The sequence below is a fragment of the Ambystoma mexicanum genome, chromosome 1q (assembly GCF_040938575.1).
Source record: "Ambystoma mexicanum isolate Mex_15411 chromosome 1q, UKY_AmexF1_1, whole genome shotgun sequence".
Lineage (NCBI taxonomy): Eukaryota > Metazoa > Chordata > Amphibia > Caudata > Ambystomatidae > Ambystoma > Ambystoma mexicanum.
Genome location: NC_090922.1, coordinates 564,522,293 through 564,539,007, shown reverse-complemented (window position 1 = coordinate 564,539,007; position 16,715 = coordinate 564,522,293). Strand labels below are relative to the sequence as shown.

Below are 16,715 nucleotides of genomic sequence, written 5' to 3'. Positions count from 1 at the left end.
ACACATTTTAGGTAGACGTGTAACTGTACACAGGGCTGAGTGCCTTACATGAGTGTCACTGCATAGGTCTATGCTTGTCTTAAGAATGTAACTGCACCAGGAAGTGTTTGTTATAGGAAGGGCTACACTCATGGGTCTATGTGTGGGTTGTAGGAGCCACAGTGAACATGTAATGAATGTGTCAGGGGATTGTAACTGCACAGGTATTGTGTATCATAGGCAGGGGTAGACTGGCCTATAGGGAACTTTGGAGGTTTCCTGGTAGGCCTCTGTTCCCTGGGCCTCTTTTGTGCGGTATCAGAAAATGTGATCCCGTCACACCTTGATGGTAGTAGGAGCGTTTGTTAGCTGGCAGTCACCTGAGGATGATCTTAACGGATCGAAACATGTGCATGTAGTGGCTGTGATGTGGGGAACCATTGAACAAGAAAAAAGATGTTGGATTTGAATGAAGTTTGAAATTCAAAATTCCATACTGAACACTATATAAAAGTGATTTTTTGGAAAACCACCTAATTGGATGACAGGTTTTTGAGTAATCTATAGGTGTTGGACCTAGGAGCGAAACAGTGTTCCATTGATCAGCAGGTTGGGCCTGCCATAATTTTGTGCTCATTTATTTATTTATTTATTTATTCAAATTCTTATCAACGCACCTAATCGCCCGCAGGCCTCAAGGCGAACAAAAAACATAAACCAGACTAACAGACAAAGAGAGAGCACAGGAATCCAGACAGAAATGAAAAACTCTAAGGGGCTGTAAAAAGAAAGGTCTTGAGCTTCTTTTTGAAGTCGGCAAGTGAAATGGAGAGCTTGAGGTACAGATGTATTAAGTTCCACATAACAGGGGCCACAACATCAAACTTGGTTTTCCCAAATTTGGCCAGGCGAAATCTGGGCTGGCTAAGCCTAGCCTGTTCCAGTGACCTAAGGGGTTGTGCAGGTACATAACGCTAAATGCGCTCAGTAAGGTAGCTAGGGGCTTCAGCATTCAAACACTTAAAGGTAAGTGTAAGGATCTTGAAAGTAATCCAGTGCTTAATGGGCAACCAGTGCAGTTTTTGTCTGGCTTCAGTAATAGAATGCTGTCTTGGAAGACCCAGCACTGCTCTGACCGCACTATTTTGTGTAAACTGAAGGGCGTCTAAATTGGATTGGGCAGTGCCTGCCAAGAGACTATTACAATAATCTAGCCTCGAGTTAACCAAAGCCGAGGCTAGAATGGACGTATTGATGGCAGATAGAAAAGGACGCAAAAAACCAAGCTGCTTATTAATCCAACTGCATGAGGCACGAGTCTTAGCCACATGAGGTCTCATGGTAAGTTCTGCATCAATGGTAACACCAAGCGTTTTAACGGTCTGAACCACGCAAATAGATACGTTGGAGATCAAGAATGCTGCATATTCAGGAAAGAGATTGTTTGACATATGGCCAGAGGCAGCAATACGAATCTCTGTTTTATCGGTGTTCAAGGCCATGGATTTTTGGGTCATCCAAGAATTAATTAGAGTGTATATACGATTAATAGCATCAGAGTCCACAGAATACACACCGACAATTTAAGGATGAGCTGGGTGTCATCAGCATAATTGGTATACTGGACACCCAGGTCATCGAGCAGCAAAAGCAGAGGAAGAATATAGATGTTGAAAAGTGTCGGTGACAGTGAGGAACCCTGAGGAACACCCTGTGTTAAAAGAGTAGAAGAGGATGAAGCATCGTGAATAACAACACAAGCATTACGGGGGCCCAGAAAGGAGACCAGTCATTGTGTAGTTAAGTCAGTACAGCCAATCACGGATTGGAGCCTGGCTGCCAATAGCTCATGGTCGACCAAATCGAAAGCGCCAGAGAGATCCAGCAACATAAGGAGTGCTGGATGACCACGATCGAAAATGGCCACCAAGTTGGAATTTAAATCAAGCATGGCTGTCTCAGTGCCATGTCGGGCATGACAGCCGGATTGGCGAGGCACCAGGATGGAATTTTCCTCCATGAATCTTTGTAATTGAAGGTAAGCCACCTGACCCACCACCTTGAGCAAGAATGGAATGTTTGTGATCGGGCGTTAGTGTTTGGGCAGAAGCGGGTCAAGATTGTCCTTTTTAATATGAAGTGTGATCCACGCTTCTTTGATATTGGTTGGCACCCGACCCTCAAAAAAAGACTGATTAATCAGTTTGGTCACCCAAGGGCCAATGGTATCGAGACACTTCACCAATAGCCTGGCAGGACAGGCATCACCCTTGCATGTAGTTGGCTTCATATCGAGAATATTCTTGGTTACTTCAGCCACTGGGCGGGGGGTGAAGGAAAAAGACAACTTAGGGGCGGAAGACTCTGGAATGACAACCAGCGGATCAGGAACCAGTTGTGAAACTGCTAGTAGAGTCAATTTAGAGCTAGGTTGTTGAGATAGAGAACCAATGCCAGAAGAACAAGACACCTGTGAGGGTGCTGAAATCAGAGCAGCCTGCATGACATTAATCTGAGATGATGCACTAGCCTCCAAATGAGAGGCAACTTTCACGGAAAAGGCGTCATATATCGTTTGACACCATGTAGCGTCTTGCGGTGCCTTGATATTAGTCTCTGTGTTGGAATTAAACTCCAGAAGGATGGAGAATAACTCTTTAGAACTTGATTTGGCTTGAAAAATGTGTATATTATAGTATGAGGATTTCGCGAGAATAACAGCGGCCTTGAATTTTTTAACTGCACATTTATACTTGGCCAGAAGTGCTGGAGACGGTGGCTTCCGCCAAGCGCGCTCTGCTGCTCGCCTAGCATGCCTGAGGCTAAGAATATCCTCATTAAACCAATGTTTGGGCAAAGTTTCTGGCTTAATACACCTGGAAGGGAGAGGGGCAAGATCCTCAATGATAGACTCAACAGTAGATTTCATATGGGCTGAGATAGCCGCTAATCGATCAAAATTCAGCAACCTCTGAGGCGTACGTTTTTTAAACGATCTGACCATAATCAGTTGTCTAGGCTTGGCATCAACTCTCGCTGATGCAACAGGCAGTGTGATGGAGAAAGTGAGCAGGGAGTGGTCGGGCCAGGGGCATAGCTTGATGGCTGGAAAAGAGGCAGAAACTCTATGTAACAGAACCCAATCAAGGATATGGCCACCGATATGCGTAGGCTCAGAGACTTGTATATAGCCAATGGCAGCAAAAGCAGCCACCAACGACTGAGTGACTCTATCAGTGGGCACATTTGCCCATAGGTTAAGATCACCCATCAGGACCACCAGGGCTTTACCACCTGAGATGTTACTGTGCAGTAACCTATTTTATTTCCACATTCTCTCGTAGGAAAAGGGTGGGGCTGGCTGAGAATGTGTAATATGGGGCCACTTTGAACATTATTTCCAGGGCCTCTTTTGGTTCCCAGTCCACCCCCGGCCCTTGGCATGTGAATGAACAGTTCTGCGTGTGTATTTGTGCAGCATGTGTGCGTTATATGAGGATGTTACGGCACAGGAAGTGAAAGTTGCATGGATATGCTGCGTGTTTCTTTAGATGGTTATCTACACAGGGAACTGTGCAGGTGTAGTTAGGTGTTTTGTAGCGCTCCATGTCGCCTTGTCGCGGCTTCAGTGTGCTAGGCTACTTCGATTGTCTGCTTGCCTGGTGGCAAATGAACTTGTGGAGTGTTCGGCCGAGGGTGCAGTCAAAACTCCAGTGCCCATGGATATTATTACAACGTGCTTTTTAATGCATGTATAGCCACCTTGACACAGGCTTCTGACCGTATGATGTCTTTTATCCTTTGCATGACAAAATGGGTGAGCCTACTCTGGCCAAATCTCGCTGTGTATGAGAAGCGTTATCGTTCCCAATAACTATTGCTATCATTTAGGGTTTTCCCTGGAGCGCCACTTGCGACCATCCCTGAATGGTGGCCGTGCATTGTGCCAGGGTGAATTTGCAAGGCACCACAGATTTCCGAGAGATGGCCGCTGGGATAAAAGTCCTTCTTGAGGGCCTTGCTGAATTTGAGGCCGTAATGTTGTGATTTTAGTGCAGTGTCTGGTGCTGACTGGCGTACTACGCTGTGGTGTTCAAACCTTTTTATGCTGAGGCCCCACCGTCCCCCCCTTGAGTAGAAATATTGTTGTTGAGCCCCACCTTGGATAGAAATAGTGTTGCCAGGCCCCCCAGATGCCATATCTGCTTATGTTTCCTATTGAAAACAGTCACCATACTCTCTTTTTGAAGAGCTTTGCGCACCCCGCACCCACACACCCCCGCCTTCCTTCAGGGGCCCCCAGGGGGGCAAGCCCCACTGTTCTACGGCTGCGGGTAGCAAACAAGGGCTCATGTTCTCTGATTGCTAGCATAGATTCGGTGTGGTCATTTGCTGTTCAAGTTTCATGTTCCTTTTCTTTGCCCATAAAATAAGGCTCATTGTTCATGTTTAATTCTGTGGGATTTTGAGTTTTACAGCAATGCACTCCCTGGGTGATCTGAAGGTGGATCCCCTCTTGTGTATTGTGACTAACCTCACAATACGATATTGTGCTGCAGGACCTGCCTTAAAAGCTTTGCATGGCAGTATTGGAGCACCTTTTATTTTTTAAAGGGAATTGCCCTTCTTTTTAAGCATCGTGCCCTTTTTACAATTGTAGAGATATACATGTATTCATACTTAGACCAGATGCTGTAGTTCCATGGCCGGTGTGCAATATTCACCACACACAGAAGTGCAGCCTTCACTAATCAGAGGTCAAGGTGTTGGAGATGCACTCCTGCTTCCATTTCTGCCAACCTACTCAGCCTTTCAACGCGTAGTCACCTAAACACTGTTTGCGCGCACCCCTTCAAGTTCCAATCCCAGCAGGGCTGAGTCAGCCCCTCATACCTTTCAGCTCGATGAAATGAGGAGCATGAAATGTGGTAATAATAACAGCCATTTTTACAGGGCTATTTAGAAAGGCAAGGATCCCAGCATGAAGCACTATGCTATTGTTGTTGGTGGGCAGGGTTGGTAGCAAGTAGCTCACATCCAGAATAGTGCCAGTCTGTTAGGTCGAAGCTTTTTAAAAATACATTTGAAGTGTTCTAAGCAGGCCAAGGGCGTTCAGACTTATGTTCGCAATCCTCAGTAATGCAATTTAGTGCAACGTGTTGCACAATATGGGATCATAGAGGGCCACTATCTCTTTTATGGCCTTCTCAAACTATACATTGACATAAAAGTGCAAGTCTCTCCAGCCATTGGTTCCTCTCTGCACACCATTGTAATGCCTGCTGCAGCTGGGGAATGAGTCCTATTGAGGGACCCCACCTCCAGCAGAGGCAGTCTCTATGCACGGCGTCCCCTGCTGGCACCTGATTCTACTCTATGCCACCCCGAGATCATCCCAACTGCTGGGCAGGGATTGTGGCAGCTACTGCACATACCCTGTGACATGTTACTTCCCCTTCCCATTGAAATAGTTTTAAATGTACTTAATTTATTCAAAACAGGCCAATGCTGATAACATCTCTAGTTTCCCTAATTTGATTAGAATTGTGTCCCTCACAGACCAAAATCTGGTTCCACTCCCCAATTCAGCTAAATATTATCTTTAATTTCTAGCTATTGTGCAAGTTAATCATTTATAACAATGTCTGACGGGACCATACTGTGTGTCGTTGTGATGAACGATGTGCGCCATGTGACGAACTGGGTTAAACAAGAGGCTGCTGTATGATATGATATGATAAGTCATTTATAACACACCTGTACACAAGTGTTTCTAGGCGCCACAAGACAAGGGAAAGACAGAGGGAGGACAAGACAAACAATCTTACTAGGCCTTGTGTCATTCAGATCGTGCAAGTGCGACAACACCAAGGGGAAGTCTTAAACAGATTTGTACAACACATTATATGCTGCATATTAGTGTCACTTTCAGCCAAGCTGATTTTAATTTGATTAGATGCATCAACAACTGGGAGTTCTCTTACATTAGATTAGTAAGAGGCCATGTATTATAGAGCACGACAGTGTGTGGCCATTTAGTTTAAGAAATAAAATACCTCCCAACATAAGTAACAAGGATATTTAAGTCACCTGGCAGTTGTTGGTGATTTGTTCTTCCTAATTAATTGCGGTTTCACTTATGAACTGTGCTTAAATGCACTGAAACAGTGCTCAGACCTCAACAGAATTCTTTGTCAAATCGATGCCATCCTTTTCCTAAAATGTTTCCCCATCAGGAAGCTAGCAGTCTTGAGTTTGGGATTATATCTGATTGTTTTAGGGCACAGGACCTCTGCAGTATTCACTGTAGGATCCTGGTACTTCCATTTTAAAACCAAGCCACAAGTTTGAGACAGTGACTTTCATGGGAGGGGGGAGAGCGGGGGTTTTCAGGCTCACTACAAAGCCAGGCTGGGGAGGAGGAAGAGCGTGGCGACCGATAAATGAATACAGGCTGACACGTTTCACTGGGATGGGCTCGGAGAGTGGGCTCCTACATTTCTACTGGGTAAGCTCCAGATGCTGGCGAGGCAGGAAGATGACAGAGGGGGGAAAGCATTGACTATAAACAGAGGAGCCTCTAGATAAATTCGGGGGCTAAGCTGCATTTCTTTGTTAGCTGTATAAAACGACTTGAACGGAAATAACGAGGAAAGAGGCGTGTCATCAGTGGCCAGGCATTCTGCAGGAATGGTTTCATGTGAATGTTTTGCAAATGTTGAGTGAATGTGGATGAATGTGGAAGCAGTTGATCTTCGAATGAAAGGGTGATAAAGCATAAAGCCTACATAGTCAAGACTTGAACCCCGTTCCTGTCCTATATAATATCCTCTTTCATTTCACATGTATGAACGGCTAGCCATTGCTGTTCCATGACCTGTGAAACAACCAGATGTTGCAAATGGGCTTAGAGAAGTATTAGGTGGGTCTGTATCTCACATTAAGAACTTTCTTGATTTTTTGTGATTAATTAATTTAATTGAGCATTGTGAAAAGGCATTATTGTAGGTTCTTCACCGCTATATGTTAATACAGTGTTTAACTAAAATGGATACATGTGTTTAATAATTTCCTGTAGGGACCCTCTTTTAAACGCAGAAAAGGTAGGTTCTGGTATATGGCCCTGATGCTGAGAGAATGGGAACAATAATGCTATCAACTTATTATTTTGCTCTATAGGGTATGTTTTCAAGTGCTGTCATCATATTCATTGGCAGTACACACTTGTATACCCTCTAACAAAGGGATCTGAAACCTTTGGCTCTCCAGAAGCTTTCGACTACAGCTCCCATCAGCCCACAACAACATAGTCAATGTTAGGAGATCATGGGAGTCATAGTCCAAAACATAGGGAGGCCGCACGTTGCAGACGCCTGCTCTAGGAGGTCTCGATGAGCCACTAGTTATCAACTGATTACAAAACAATCCAAAACTGTGGTCATGACATTTGTGGTATGAAGAGTCCACATGCTGCCCTTCCATTGGAAGTAGAAAACGTTTCTGGCATGCTTGGCATCACTGTGTTCAAATATCATGTTATTAAAACAAGTATTTTCAATAAGTGACCTTTGACATGAACTGGCTGTTGTCTGTCTCAGTGCACCTAAATGTCATTTAGATCCATACTGCAGATTAACAGACAATAGATCGCTCAGAGGCCCCTGTAGTTTGGTGCCTAATACATATTGTTACCGTAACATAATACAACACACAAAAACATAACAAGAGATAACATGACAAGAGATGACATCATGTGAGAAGAAATAGCGTGGGAGGAGGTGATACAACATGTGACAACATAACAAAATGACATAATAACATGAGGTATTGTAACATGAGATGAAATGCAATAGCAAAATATAACAAGAGATAACATGAGATAACATTACATGAAATGACATACAATGGGACAGCATAACATAATATGTGCGAACACAACACGAGATAGCATGGGATAACATATTACAAGACACCATAACATGAGATAACATAAGATATCAAAACATGACAAGGGAGACATGAGATAACATAAGATGAAAGAACATGATATAACAAAAAAGATCAAGTCAATAGATATGACAACATAACATGACATATAACATGATTAGTTGTGGAACTCAGTAACATAGAAGCAGTATTGCGTGCTATGGATGTGTGGACTGCTACTGTATGTGCATTCTAATTGCACAGGCTTGCTGCGGCCAACCTCTTGTATGAGCTCATCCTATTCATTTTTGCCATTTGATGGTTTTAGGCTCTTTTAATTGCCTCCCGAATTTCATTGACCGTCCCCAATGCGGTGATCAAAATGTAAGGACACTGGGCATTGAATGCCAATGTTTGGATTAGAATGCATGTCTACTCTGTCCTATTCAGAACGTTGCTAGGTGTGCGTCACAAGCACACAGGTGGGTGTCTCCTCAGAATGCGCTTCTGCTTGAATGCCACACACATATGTGGCTGCTTGTTGGTGCATGTTCACATGTCTCCGGTTTTATTCTCCACTGGTCTGAAGCACACCTTGGTCATAGCCCACATCCATGTCCTTCTGCACTGGTGACGTTCATGTAGGGAGAAGCCTGGCGTGATCAGTCACTCTGACTCTATGGGGGAGAGTTCTCCCCAAACAATCTCTGAATGAAACATTGGAATGGGCAGTGCACTGAAGACAGACTTGGCACAAAACTGTCATCGGAGAGACATCTCCTCTGCGTCCACACAAGTTGTATAATGCCTGCTGCTGTTATCGGAATGTTGTATCTTACACACTCTACTACATTTGTATTGGAAGCTGGCACTGCTGCGCCTTCTTTTATTATTTTTAGGATATTTATTGAGCACTTACCTAGCTTTACAAGTCACAGGGGGGTGGTCATGGTAGGGGGGGAGATGGCGAAAAGGTAGAACAGGCAATTTGGCTGCAAGGGATAAACATGCAACCAGAGGAGGAAACAGGGGGAGCAGATCAGCCAGTCACAGGTAGATTGGTGGGGTGCGTGGACCGAAATGTTGGTTAGGAGCCCTTCCTTGAAGAGGAAGTATAATACTCCTTTGATCTTTTGCTTGGGCTGCTATATCTGAGAGTTGGCTTTAGATAGAGTAATCACAGCCCCTTGTTTTAAACATGGCATTCTAGTGCATCATTTCACAACAGTGGTGATGCTGTTCACCTTTACTGATTCCATTGTGTTCCTCATGACAGATCAACACCTTAGCATCAGCACCAACACCCCAATGAAGCACATTCATTCTCTGGTACATTAACTTCCACAACTGCATCTCTGACGCCTGTCTGTCGATGTGTGGTAGTCATAATGATGTTACGACTTTCCATTCCCATGGCTACTTGGCCCTGATGTGGGCCTGGCTACTGCAAAACACATTCCCTTTCAGAAACAGCACCGGGCAGCTCAGAGTCAGCCCACCCCTGAAAGGATCTGCAAGAAACCACCGAGCTGTGGCATGCCGCTGAAGAGTAGAGTCAGGAAGGGAGCGTAAAAGGGGTGCAAAGGATAGATATGCGACAGAAGAAAGGCGCAGCGTCCAAAATCTAATCATTGGTTAACGAGCGTAAAATGTGCAGAAGTGGTTGGCCCTTTCAGATGGTACACCCTTAGAGTGCGCGTAGCACAGTCTTTGGGAACAATTTGTGGGGGCAACATGTAAGAGGGAAGATTCGAGAGACCCTTGTCTAGGAGTTTATTTCACGGTGAACACTGTCTGAGGAGGTCAGGGGAGAAGAGACTTGGAGAGAGGGTACAATGAGGAAGTACACAATGTAGGGGGGTACAGAATGTGTTGTCACAGTTTGAGATGGCCCAGTCACTGGATGGGGGAGACATTTTGAAGGACACAATATGGGACAGCAGCGAGGGCACAGTCTGGGAGGTCACACTCTGGAAACCTACAGTCTGAGGTGAATAGTCAGGAGGACACAGTCTAGGCTGATACAGTCCTAGGGTACATTCTCACATACACAGTTCATTTGGAAGGGTATGATCTAGGGGGCCATAGTCTAGAGGAATAATGAGGAACAATCCAGAAGCAAAGTCTTGGCGGCACAGTCTTGCCCTCCCGGCTTGGGGTCAGTATCCTGATGGGGCCTGTCTGGTGTGTGACTTAGTCTGGGAGGCCACATTGCTGCCTATTTGGGGAGAACGGGGCAGATTCAGAGGTCCACTATGTAGAGGGCAACAGTTTGATGGCCACATTGGTACGACCTGAGCGGTCCTGCTATGAGGGGCCGGGTATGGAAGATCAAAGTCTGGGAGCATAGCCTGGGATATACAGATTGAGGGGATCACAATATGGGGGCAGTGCTGTTCCTGAGCACTCTAGGCCTAAGGAGACAATGTGGGCATTCCCAACATTAGTGGATGTGGTTATATGTGCATTGTTGGAATATGGTAACTGGCAATGATTGCTTTTCTGGGCATTGTAACTCTGACACTACCTGCTTTAGTTGGCAATGTGAAGCTGACCAAATCTGCTTTGCTAGTCAATGTGAAAACTCACAACATATGTTTGATTGGTCAATGTGGACGCTGGCAATTTCCTCTTCAGCGGACACAAGATCTTTGATTCTCATCAAGTTTTTGCGGCAACGTCGCCATGTACATTCAAAGCATTGAAGGGCAGGGAGCCCCACTGGCATCTCAGGCCTGTTGCCACATGCAGAAAGGGGGCAGATGTTGCCATGTATTTATTTCTTTTAAACGTTGCCTGTTATTGGCCTTGCCTGCCCTTTCATTTAGGGATGTGCCTTTGATGCCCGTTTCTTGGTGTGAGAGTATTCCTTGACGTGTATGTGACAGTGCTGCTGATATGCTCAGCATGTGTTCAGGCGAATGATGCTAATAATGGATGTTCCTATATCTGCCCTGGCATGACCTTGCAGTCTTCAGCGAAATGAAGCTATCAGGTGACATTACTAGTATTATTTCAAGCAATTAAAAAAATCGATCTCCAGGACTCATGGATTTTGGCTTCGACTCATTACAAAGATCTTTCGAGTGTAGTCTCCAAGAGCGCTGCAAGGACGAGTCATCTTCATGATATAGAAGGCACACCCCTCACTTTAGGTATTATCAACATGCTCTTCAGATAATAGCACCAATTCATTAATTGAATGCCAATATACAGCCCACTTTCATGAGTTCATCCACAGACTAATGCCCCATCCTTTTCCCACCCTTTACCCAGGATACCCAAAGCATTTCACTCCCAGGACTCCTCTGGTAACGCCGTCAGTCATCGCTGAATGCCCACAATGTAGCCCCAGCGTATACCCAGAAGATTCTAGTGATATAGGTGGGCCATCCATCGCCACATGCGTACAGGACAGCCTTCATGTACTATGCCTAGAGCATGCCCAGTCTAGATGCCCTATCCCCGGCATACCCACAGCATGGTTCAGGAATCTGCAACCTGCAGACACTCACAGTCTAAATAATGCTTTGCCATGGACTTTGCTGGCTAGGCCTGATGAGGGCTGTAGACCAAAACATCTGGAGAGTCACATGTTGCAGATCCTGGCTTAGGTCCTAAGTGAACAGACACGTCCACATGATATGTCCCAGCCACATGTCTATGATGGCAACAACTTTGCCCTCACGCAGAAAGAGCACCTCAGCATTGCACCCAGCCTTCCGGAAGATGACGGAAAATACCACCGTTTCCATTCAACATATAGGGCCCGATGCATGGAATTTTTTGCATCGTTCGAAGTGACTTTGCACTACTGAAACAAACCCTGATTCATGGAACTGTGCAAAGTGTATTTTTGCAGTGCAAAGTCACTTTTCAGCAGTGCAAAGTCACTGCAACTCATGCAGAAAATTCCATTAATCGGTCCCATAGTTTGTGCGTCCCCATCCATTACCAAAAATCCCCTGCCATCACCCTGGTACCCAAAATAGCCAGGCACTTGTACCTAAGATAAATCCGTACAGCGCCAGTAAGTCACCAGCATTCTGAGCCATAGTCCTATGTAGACAGAGGGCATCACAGAAGAGTCAACAATGATCACCAAGCCATCCCGCCATAGGGCTAAGCTACTGCCATACTTGAAAAACCAAGCCCAGCCTTCCTGATCCATGTCCCACCCCAGTCTAGTCCCCACAATAACCTGGAATAGCTTGATTCCCAGAATTGCCCCTAGCCATCTCCAGGATGCACACATTATTCAACTGACCGGATGGAGGCCAATGTGCCTCCTTGTCATTCCCACCAGGATAACGTCATCAATTATCCCCGGGGCTTCCACAGCCCAGTGCTTGATGTATCCACTACAAGCAGAAGCCCAAGTCATTCACAGGACACCTCTGCTTGGCCAAATTCACCCCAATGAGTTTGGACTTGATTCTGCTCCTATCCCCAGAATACTGCATCATAGCCATAATGCATATCCAGGATACTGCAGTGTAGCCCCCAGCTGATCCCTGGGATACTGCCCCATAGCCATAAATCTTATCCAGGATACTGCAGTGCGGTCCCCAGCTACTCCCTGGAATACTGAATGATAGCCATAATGCATATCCAGGATACTGCAGTGTAGCCCCCAGCTGATCCCTGGGATACTGCCCCATAGCCATAATGCTTATCCAGGATACTGCAGTGTAGCCCCCAGCTGATCCCTGGGTTACTGCCCCATAGCCATAATGCTTATCCAGGATACTGCAGTGCGGTCCCCAGTTACTCCCTGGAATACAGTATGATAGCCATAATGCATATCCATGATACTGCAGTGTAGCCCCCAGCTGATCCCTGGGATACTGCCCCATAGCTATAATGCTTATCCAGGATACTGCAGTGTAGCCCCCAGGTAATCCCTGGGATACTGCCCCATAGCCATAATGCTTATCCAGGATACTGCAGGGCGGTCCCCATCTAATCCCCAGGATACTGCATGATTGCCATAATGCATATCCAGGATACTGCAGTGTAGCCCCCAGCTGATCCCTGGGATACTGCCCTATAGCCGTAATGCTTATCCAGGATACTGCAGTGCGGTCCCCAGCTACTCCCTACAATACAGTATGATAGCCATAATGCATATTCAGGATACTGCAGTGTAGCCCCTAGCTGATCCCTCGGATACTGCCCCATAGCTATAATGCTTATCCAGGATACTGCAGTGTAGCCCCCAGCTGATCCCTGGAATACTGCCCCATAGCCATAATGCTTATCCAGGATACGGCAGGGCGGACCCCGGCTACTCCCTGGAATACTGTATGATTGCCATAATCCATATCCAGGATACTGCAGTGCAGTCCCCATCTAATCCCAATGATACTGCATGATTGCCATAATGCATATCCAGGATACTGCAGTGTAGCCCCCAGCTGATCCCTGGGATACTGCCCCATAGCCATAATGCTTATCCAGTGTACTTCAGTGCGGTGCCCAGCTACTCCCTGGAATACTGTATGATTGCCATAATGCATATCCAGGATACTGCAGTGTATCCCCCAGCTGATCCCTGGGATACTGCCCCATAGCCATAATACTTATCCAGGATACTGCAGTGCAGTGCCCAGCTACTCCCTGGGATACTGTATGATTGCCATAATGCATATCCAGGATACTGCAGTGTAGCCCCCAGCTGATCCCTGGGATACTGCCCTGTAGCCATAATGCTTATCCAGGATACTGCAGTGCGGTGCCCAGCTACTCCCTGGGATACTGTATGATTGCCATAATGCATATCCAGGATACTGCAAACCATCATATTCATCCCAGGATATTGCAATGTAGCCGTCATGCATCACAGGATCGCTTAAGGACGCCACATCTCTTAACTCTTACGCATCCACCAGTGTTCCCAGTATAGACATCTGCATCTCCCATTCCTTCCCCTATCATACAGGTGTCCATGAAGCAGGTGTTACCTTCTGGGCCACCGTTAGTTGTGTAAAGGCATAGTTGAAGTTGGTCTTGTCTGTGGTTTCCGATTGGATGGTCAAAGTCAGCAGCGTTCCGGGTTCCGTGCTGGCGGGCACTGTTATTCTGACGCTCCCATTCACAGCCTGGTTGGTGTCAAGGCGGACACTATGGGAGCAGGAGAAGAAATGTGGCGCGTTAACGATTTATGAAGGTTTCAGAGGAAACGGAGTAACAATATGAAAAAAAAACACATTGTGGCCAATAGGTAGGAGGTTACCTGCGAGGAGAAAATCCTGAGACAAAGCCTTTATCCCCCTGCACCAAGATGTTGAAATCAGAGGCCACTCCGCTGTTGTTAACCACGAAGGGGATATCATATACCTCCCCAGGGAAGAGAGATGTGAGTGAGCCGAGGAGCTGGAAGCAAAAGAGAAGCAGGTGAGGGTGGGCTGTACAGTATTCAGGGTTGCACACAATTAGCAAATATGAGCTGTGTTCCTACTACCAATGCGTGCTGTGTTCCAGGAACCAGGGTGATTTGCTCAGCAGGTACCAGTGACAATGGGATCAGCATTCCAGGTGCTGTAGACCACATAACGATGTGAGATGAACTTCAGGTACCACTATGAGCTATATTCTAGGCACTGTACCTCAGTACACAAGTACTTTTGTGAACTGTACTGTAGGCACCAATGTCAGTTGTACCCAGTAAGCAGTTACCAACAAGGGGTCAGTAGCGTGGCAGGGAGCAAAAACAGACTCAAAACATCTTTGGGGTATTCACATTGAAATGTGTCATGTAAGTATTGAACAGGTGTTTATTTTATTCAAGAAAAAGGGTGGATGTGCTCTCCTTTAAAACACATCTGGTTTATAAATGGCTTGGTATGCTTTCCCCCAAGCTACCTTCAGCCTTTAGCGGTCCCAGCATCGCCCAGCTGTAATCTTCAACCAAAAACCAGGAGCTATTGCTTACCCTCGTGAGCCAACTATCAGCAGGAGGTGGGGTGTCTTTATCCTCCTCTGCCTCTAGATGCCAACACTCGCGAGGGCCCCTACCTCACTTATGCCATTCTGCCCCAGCAATGAGCACCAGCTTTTCCATTAAGTTCTGTTGGCTGCTGTCCAGGGTCTCGCGACAGGGCCAATAGCAGCATAGTTCCCGCTACAATCATCTGTGATCAGTTGATAAACATAGAGTTGAACCAGTAGCAGACATGCCTGGGCAGCATTGAACAAGATGTCCTGAGTAGTCCCCTCCAACTATTAATCATTTGCAAAGGAGATCACAAAGGTATAAGGTAACCCAATAAAGTGCATAACTTCGCATGTACATGGATCATAGGCACAGCTGTGGAACACACAGTTGCTACTACAAGGCTTGACCTTTCATCAATTAACTTAACTTTCCTGAAAGATCACTTCTATGGGGTTTGAGCTGCTGTCTTGTATCAGCTTCCATGCCCCTTTTTGCTGATGACCCTTTACTCCGGGCATCTCAAACCTTCCATGCACGTGATCTGAATTCCTCTTAGTACCCCAAGGAATCCAAGTTTGAGTTCTGACCCCTCAGCAAACCTTGAAACATTACCAAGTTGGTTGTGATATGCACCTGGATGATCTTACCCCATAAATTGACCCCATTGCAACCTTTTCACTGACTCGTCCTGGGCCTCAACCCTTAGGCTTTATAAGCATTGCTTTATATGTCCATGGAAGACCCTTACAGCTGGGCGCATAGATGGCTTGTCATGAGAAGAAATTAGTACTTAAGGGCAAACCCAAACTCTGAAAGGGACTGGGGAAAAACATACAGTGCAACCAGAACATTGTCCCACCAGGAATAATTTGTAATTATAGACAACCTTTAAACAGTCGTTCTGTGTGGTGTTGTGGCCTAATATATAAATCTAATCAACCCTATAGGTGACAAAATAATCATCACCTACAACATTCGCAAAAGTAAGAAAAAAACATGTATTTAATCTAGCACAATTCAAGATTTAATAATTCATAGAAAGTGTAACAAGCAGTTAATATCAAAAACAATTAAGCAAACACATACAGACACAACCATTATGTACAAAGATTAAAGTCATGTAAAAACACAAAACCAACAGGTTTACATTATTCCGGGTGGGGCAATTCTCTGGTTGTACTGTATGCCATGAGAATAAGTCAATTAGCCAGAGTTTGCTGATTGTGATAACCACTTAACTCAATTAGTTATGCCTATTCGTCTAAGTTGTGCCTGCAAGAAGCCTGGTTTGCAGCCTGAAGAGCACAGTGTTGAAGGGGTGGTTTCATAGGTGCTACAAATAAACAAAATATATCCTGTTTGTTCACAGGGGAAGTCATTCCCCTGTGTGCTTATGTTAAGGGAAGTGTCTCTTCTTTTTAGAACCAATGTTGAATTCGGGCTCAGCTCTTAGCACAGAAAGATAAGCAACCTTGTCAGCTATGGGCCATCTTTACCCCCGCAGGTTATCCGTTCACATCTCTCAGAGGGGCAGGATGCTCAGCCTCTCCCTACCATCTTTGTGTGGGCCTGAGTGAGTTTGCTTGCCATTCTTCCAGCCTTACTGACACAGACACTCAAATGGGCCGTGTGTACATGCTTTGATTGGATCAATGTATCCCTTACCTCTGGCGCGGTGATGCCACCATCCCAGTGTAAGGGTGTCCCTATTTTTGTGTTCGGTACAAAGCCTTTAGAGCTGGGCCCAGGGCGAGTGTTAAAGGGAGACAAGGAATTCTGCATCTTTCCAGCAGTCTGTATAGTGCCAGTGTACAGTGATAATGGTGAGAGGGCTTCATATAGATGTCAACGGAGTCACAACCAGACATATACC

The 16,715-nt window shown here is 45.7% G+C and overlaps 1 protein-coding gene across 2 annotated transcripts in view; it reads right to left on the bottom strand.

Annotated features, from left to right (window-relative positions):
• LOC138531972 (von Willebrand factor A domain-containing protein 7-like) overlaps positions 1 to 16,715 on the bottom strand; it is a 174,756-nt gene that overhangs the window by 44,538 nt on the left and 113,503 nt on the right. For both annotated transcript variants that reach the window (XM_069641028.1, XM_069641027.1), the window contains exons 15-16: positions 14,141 to 14,280; positions 13,869 to 14,028 (exon numbers count right to left, since the gene is read on the bottom strand). In XM_069641028.1, the coding sequence (XP_069497129.1) occupies positions 13,869 to 14,028; positions 14,141 to 14,280 (300 nt within the window). The remainder of the gene's footprint in view (positions 1 to 13,868; positions 14,029 to 14,140; positions 14,281 to 16,715) is intronic.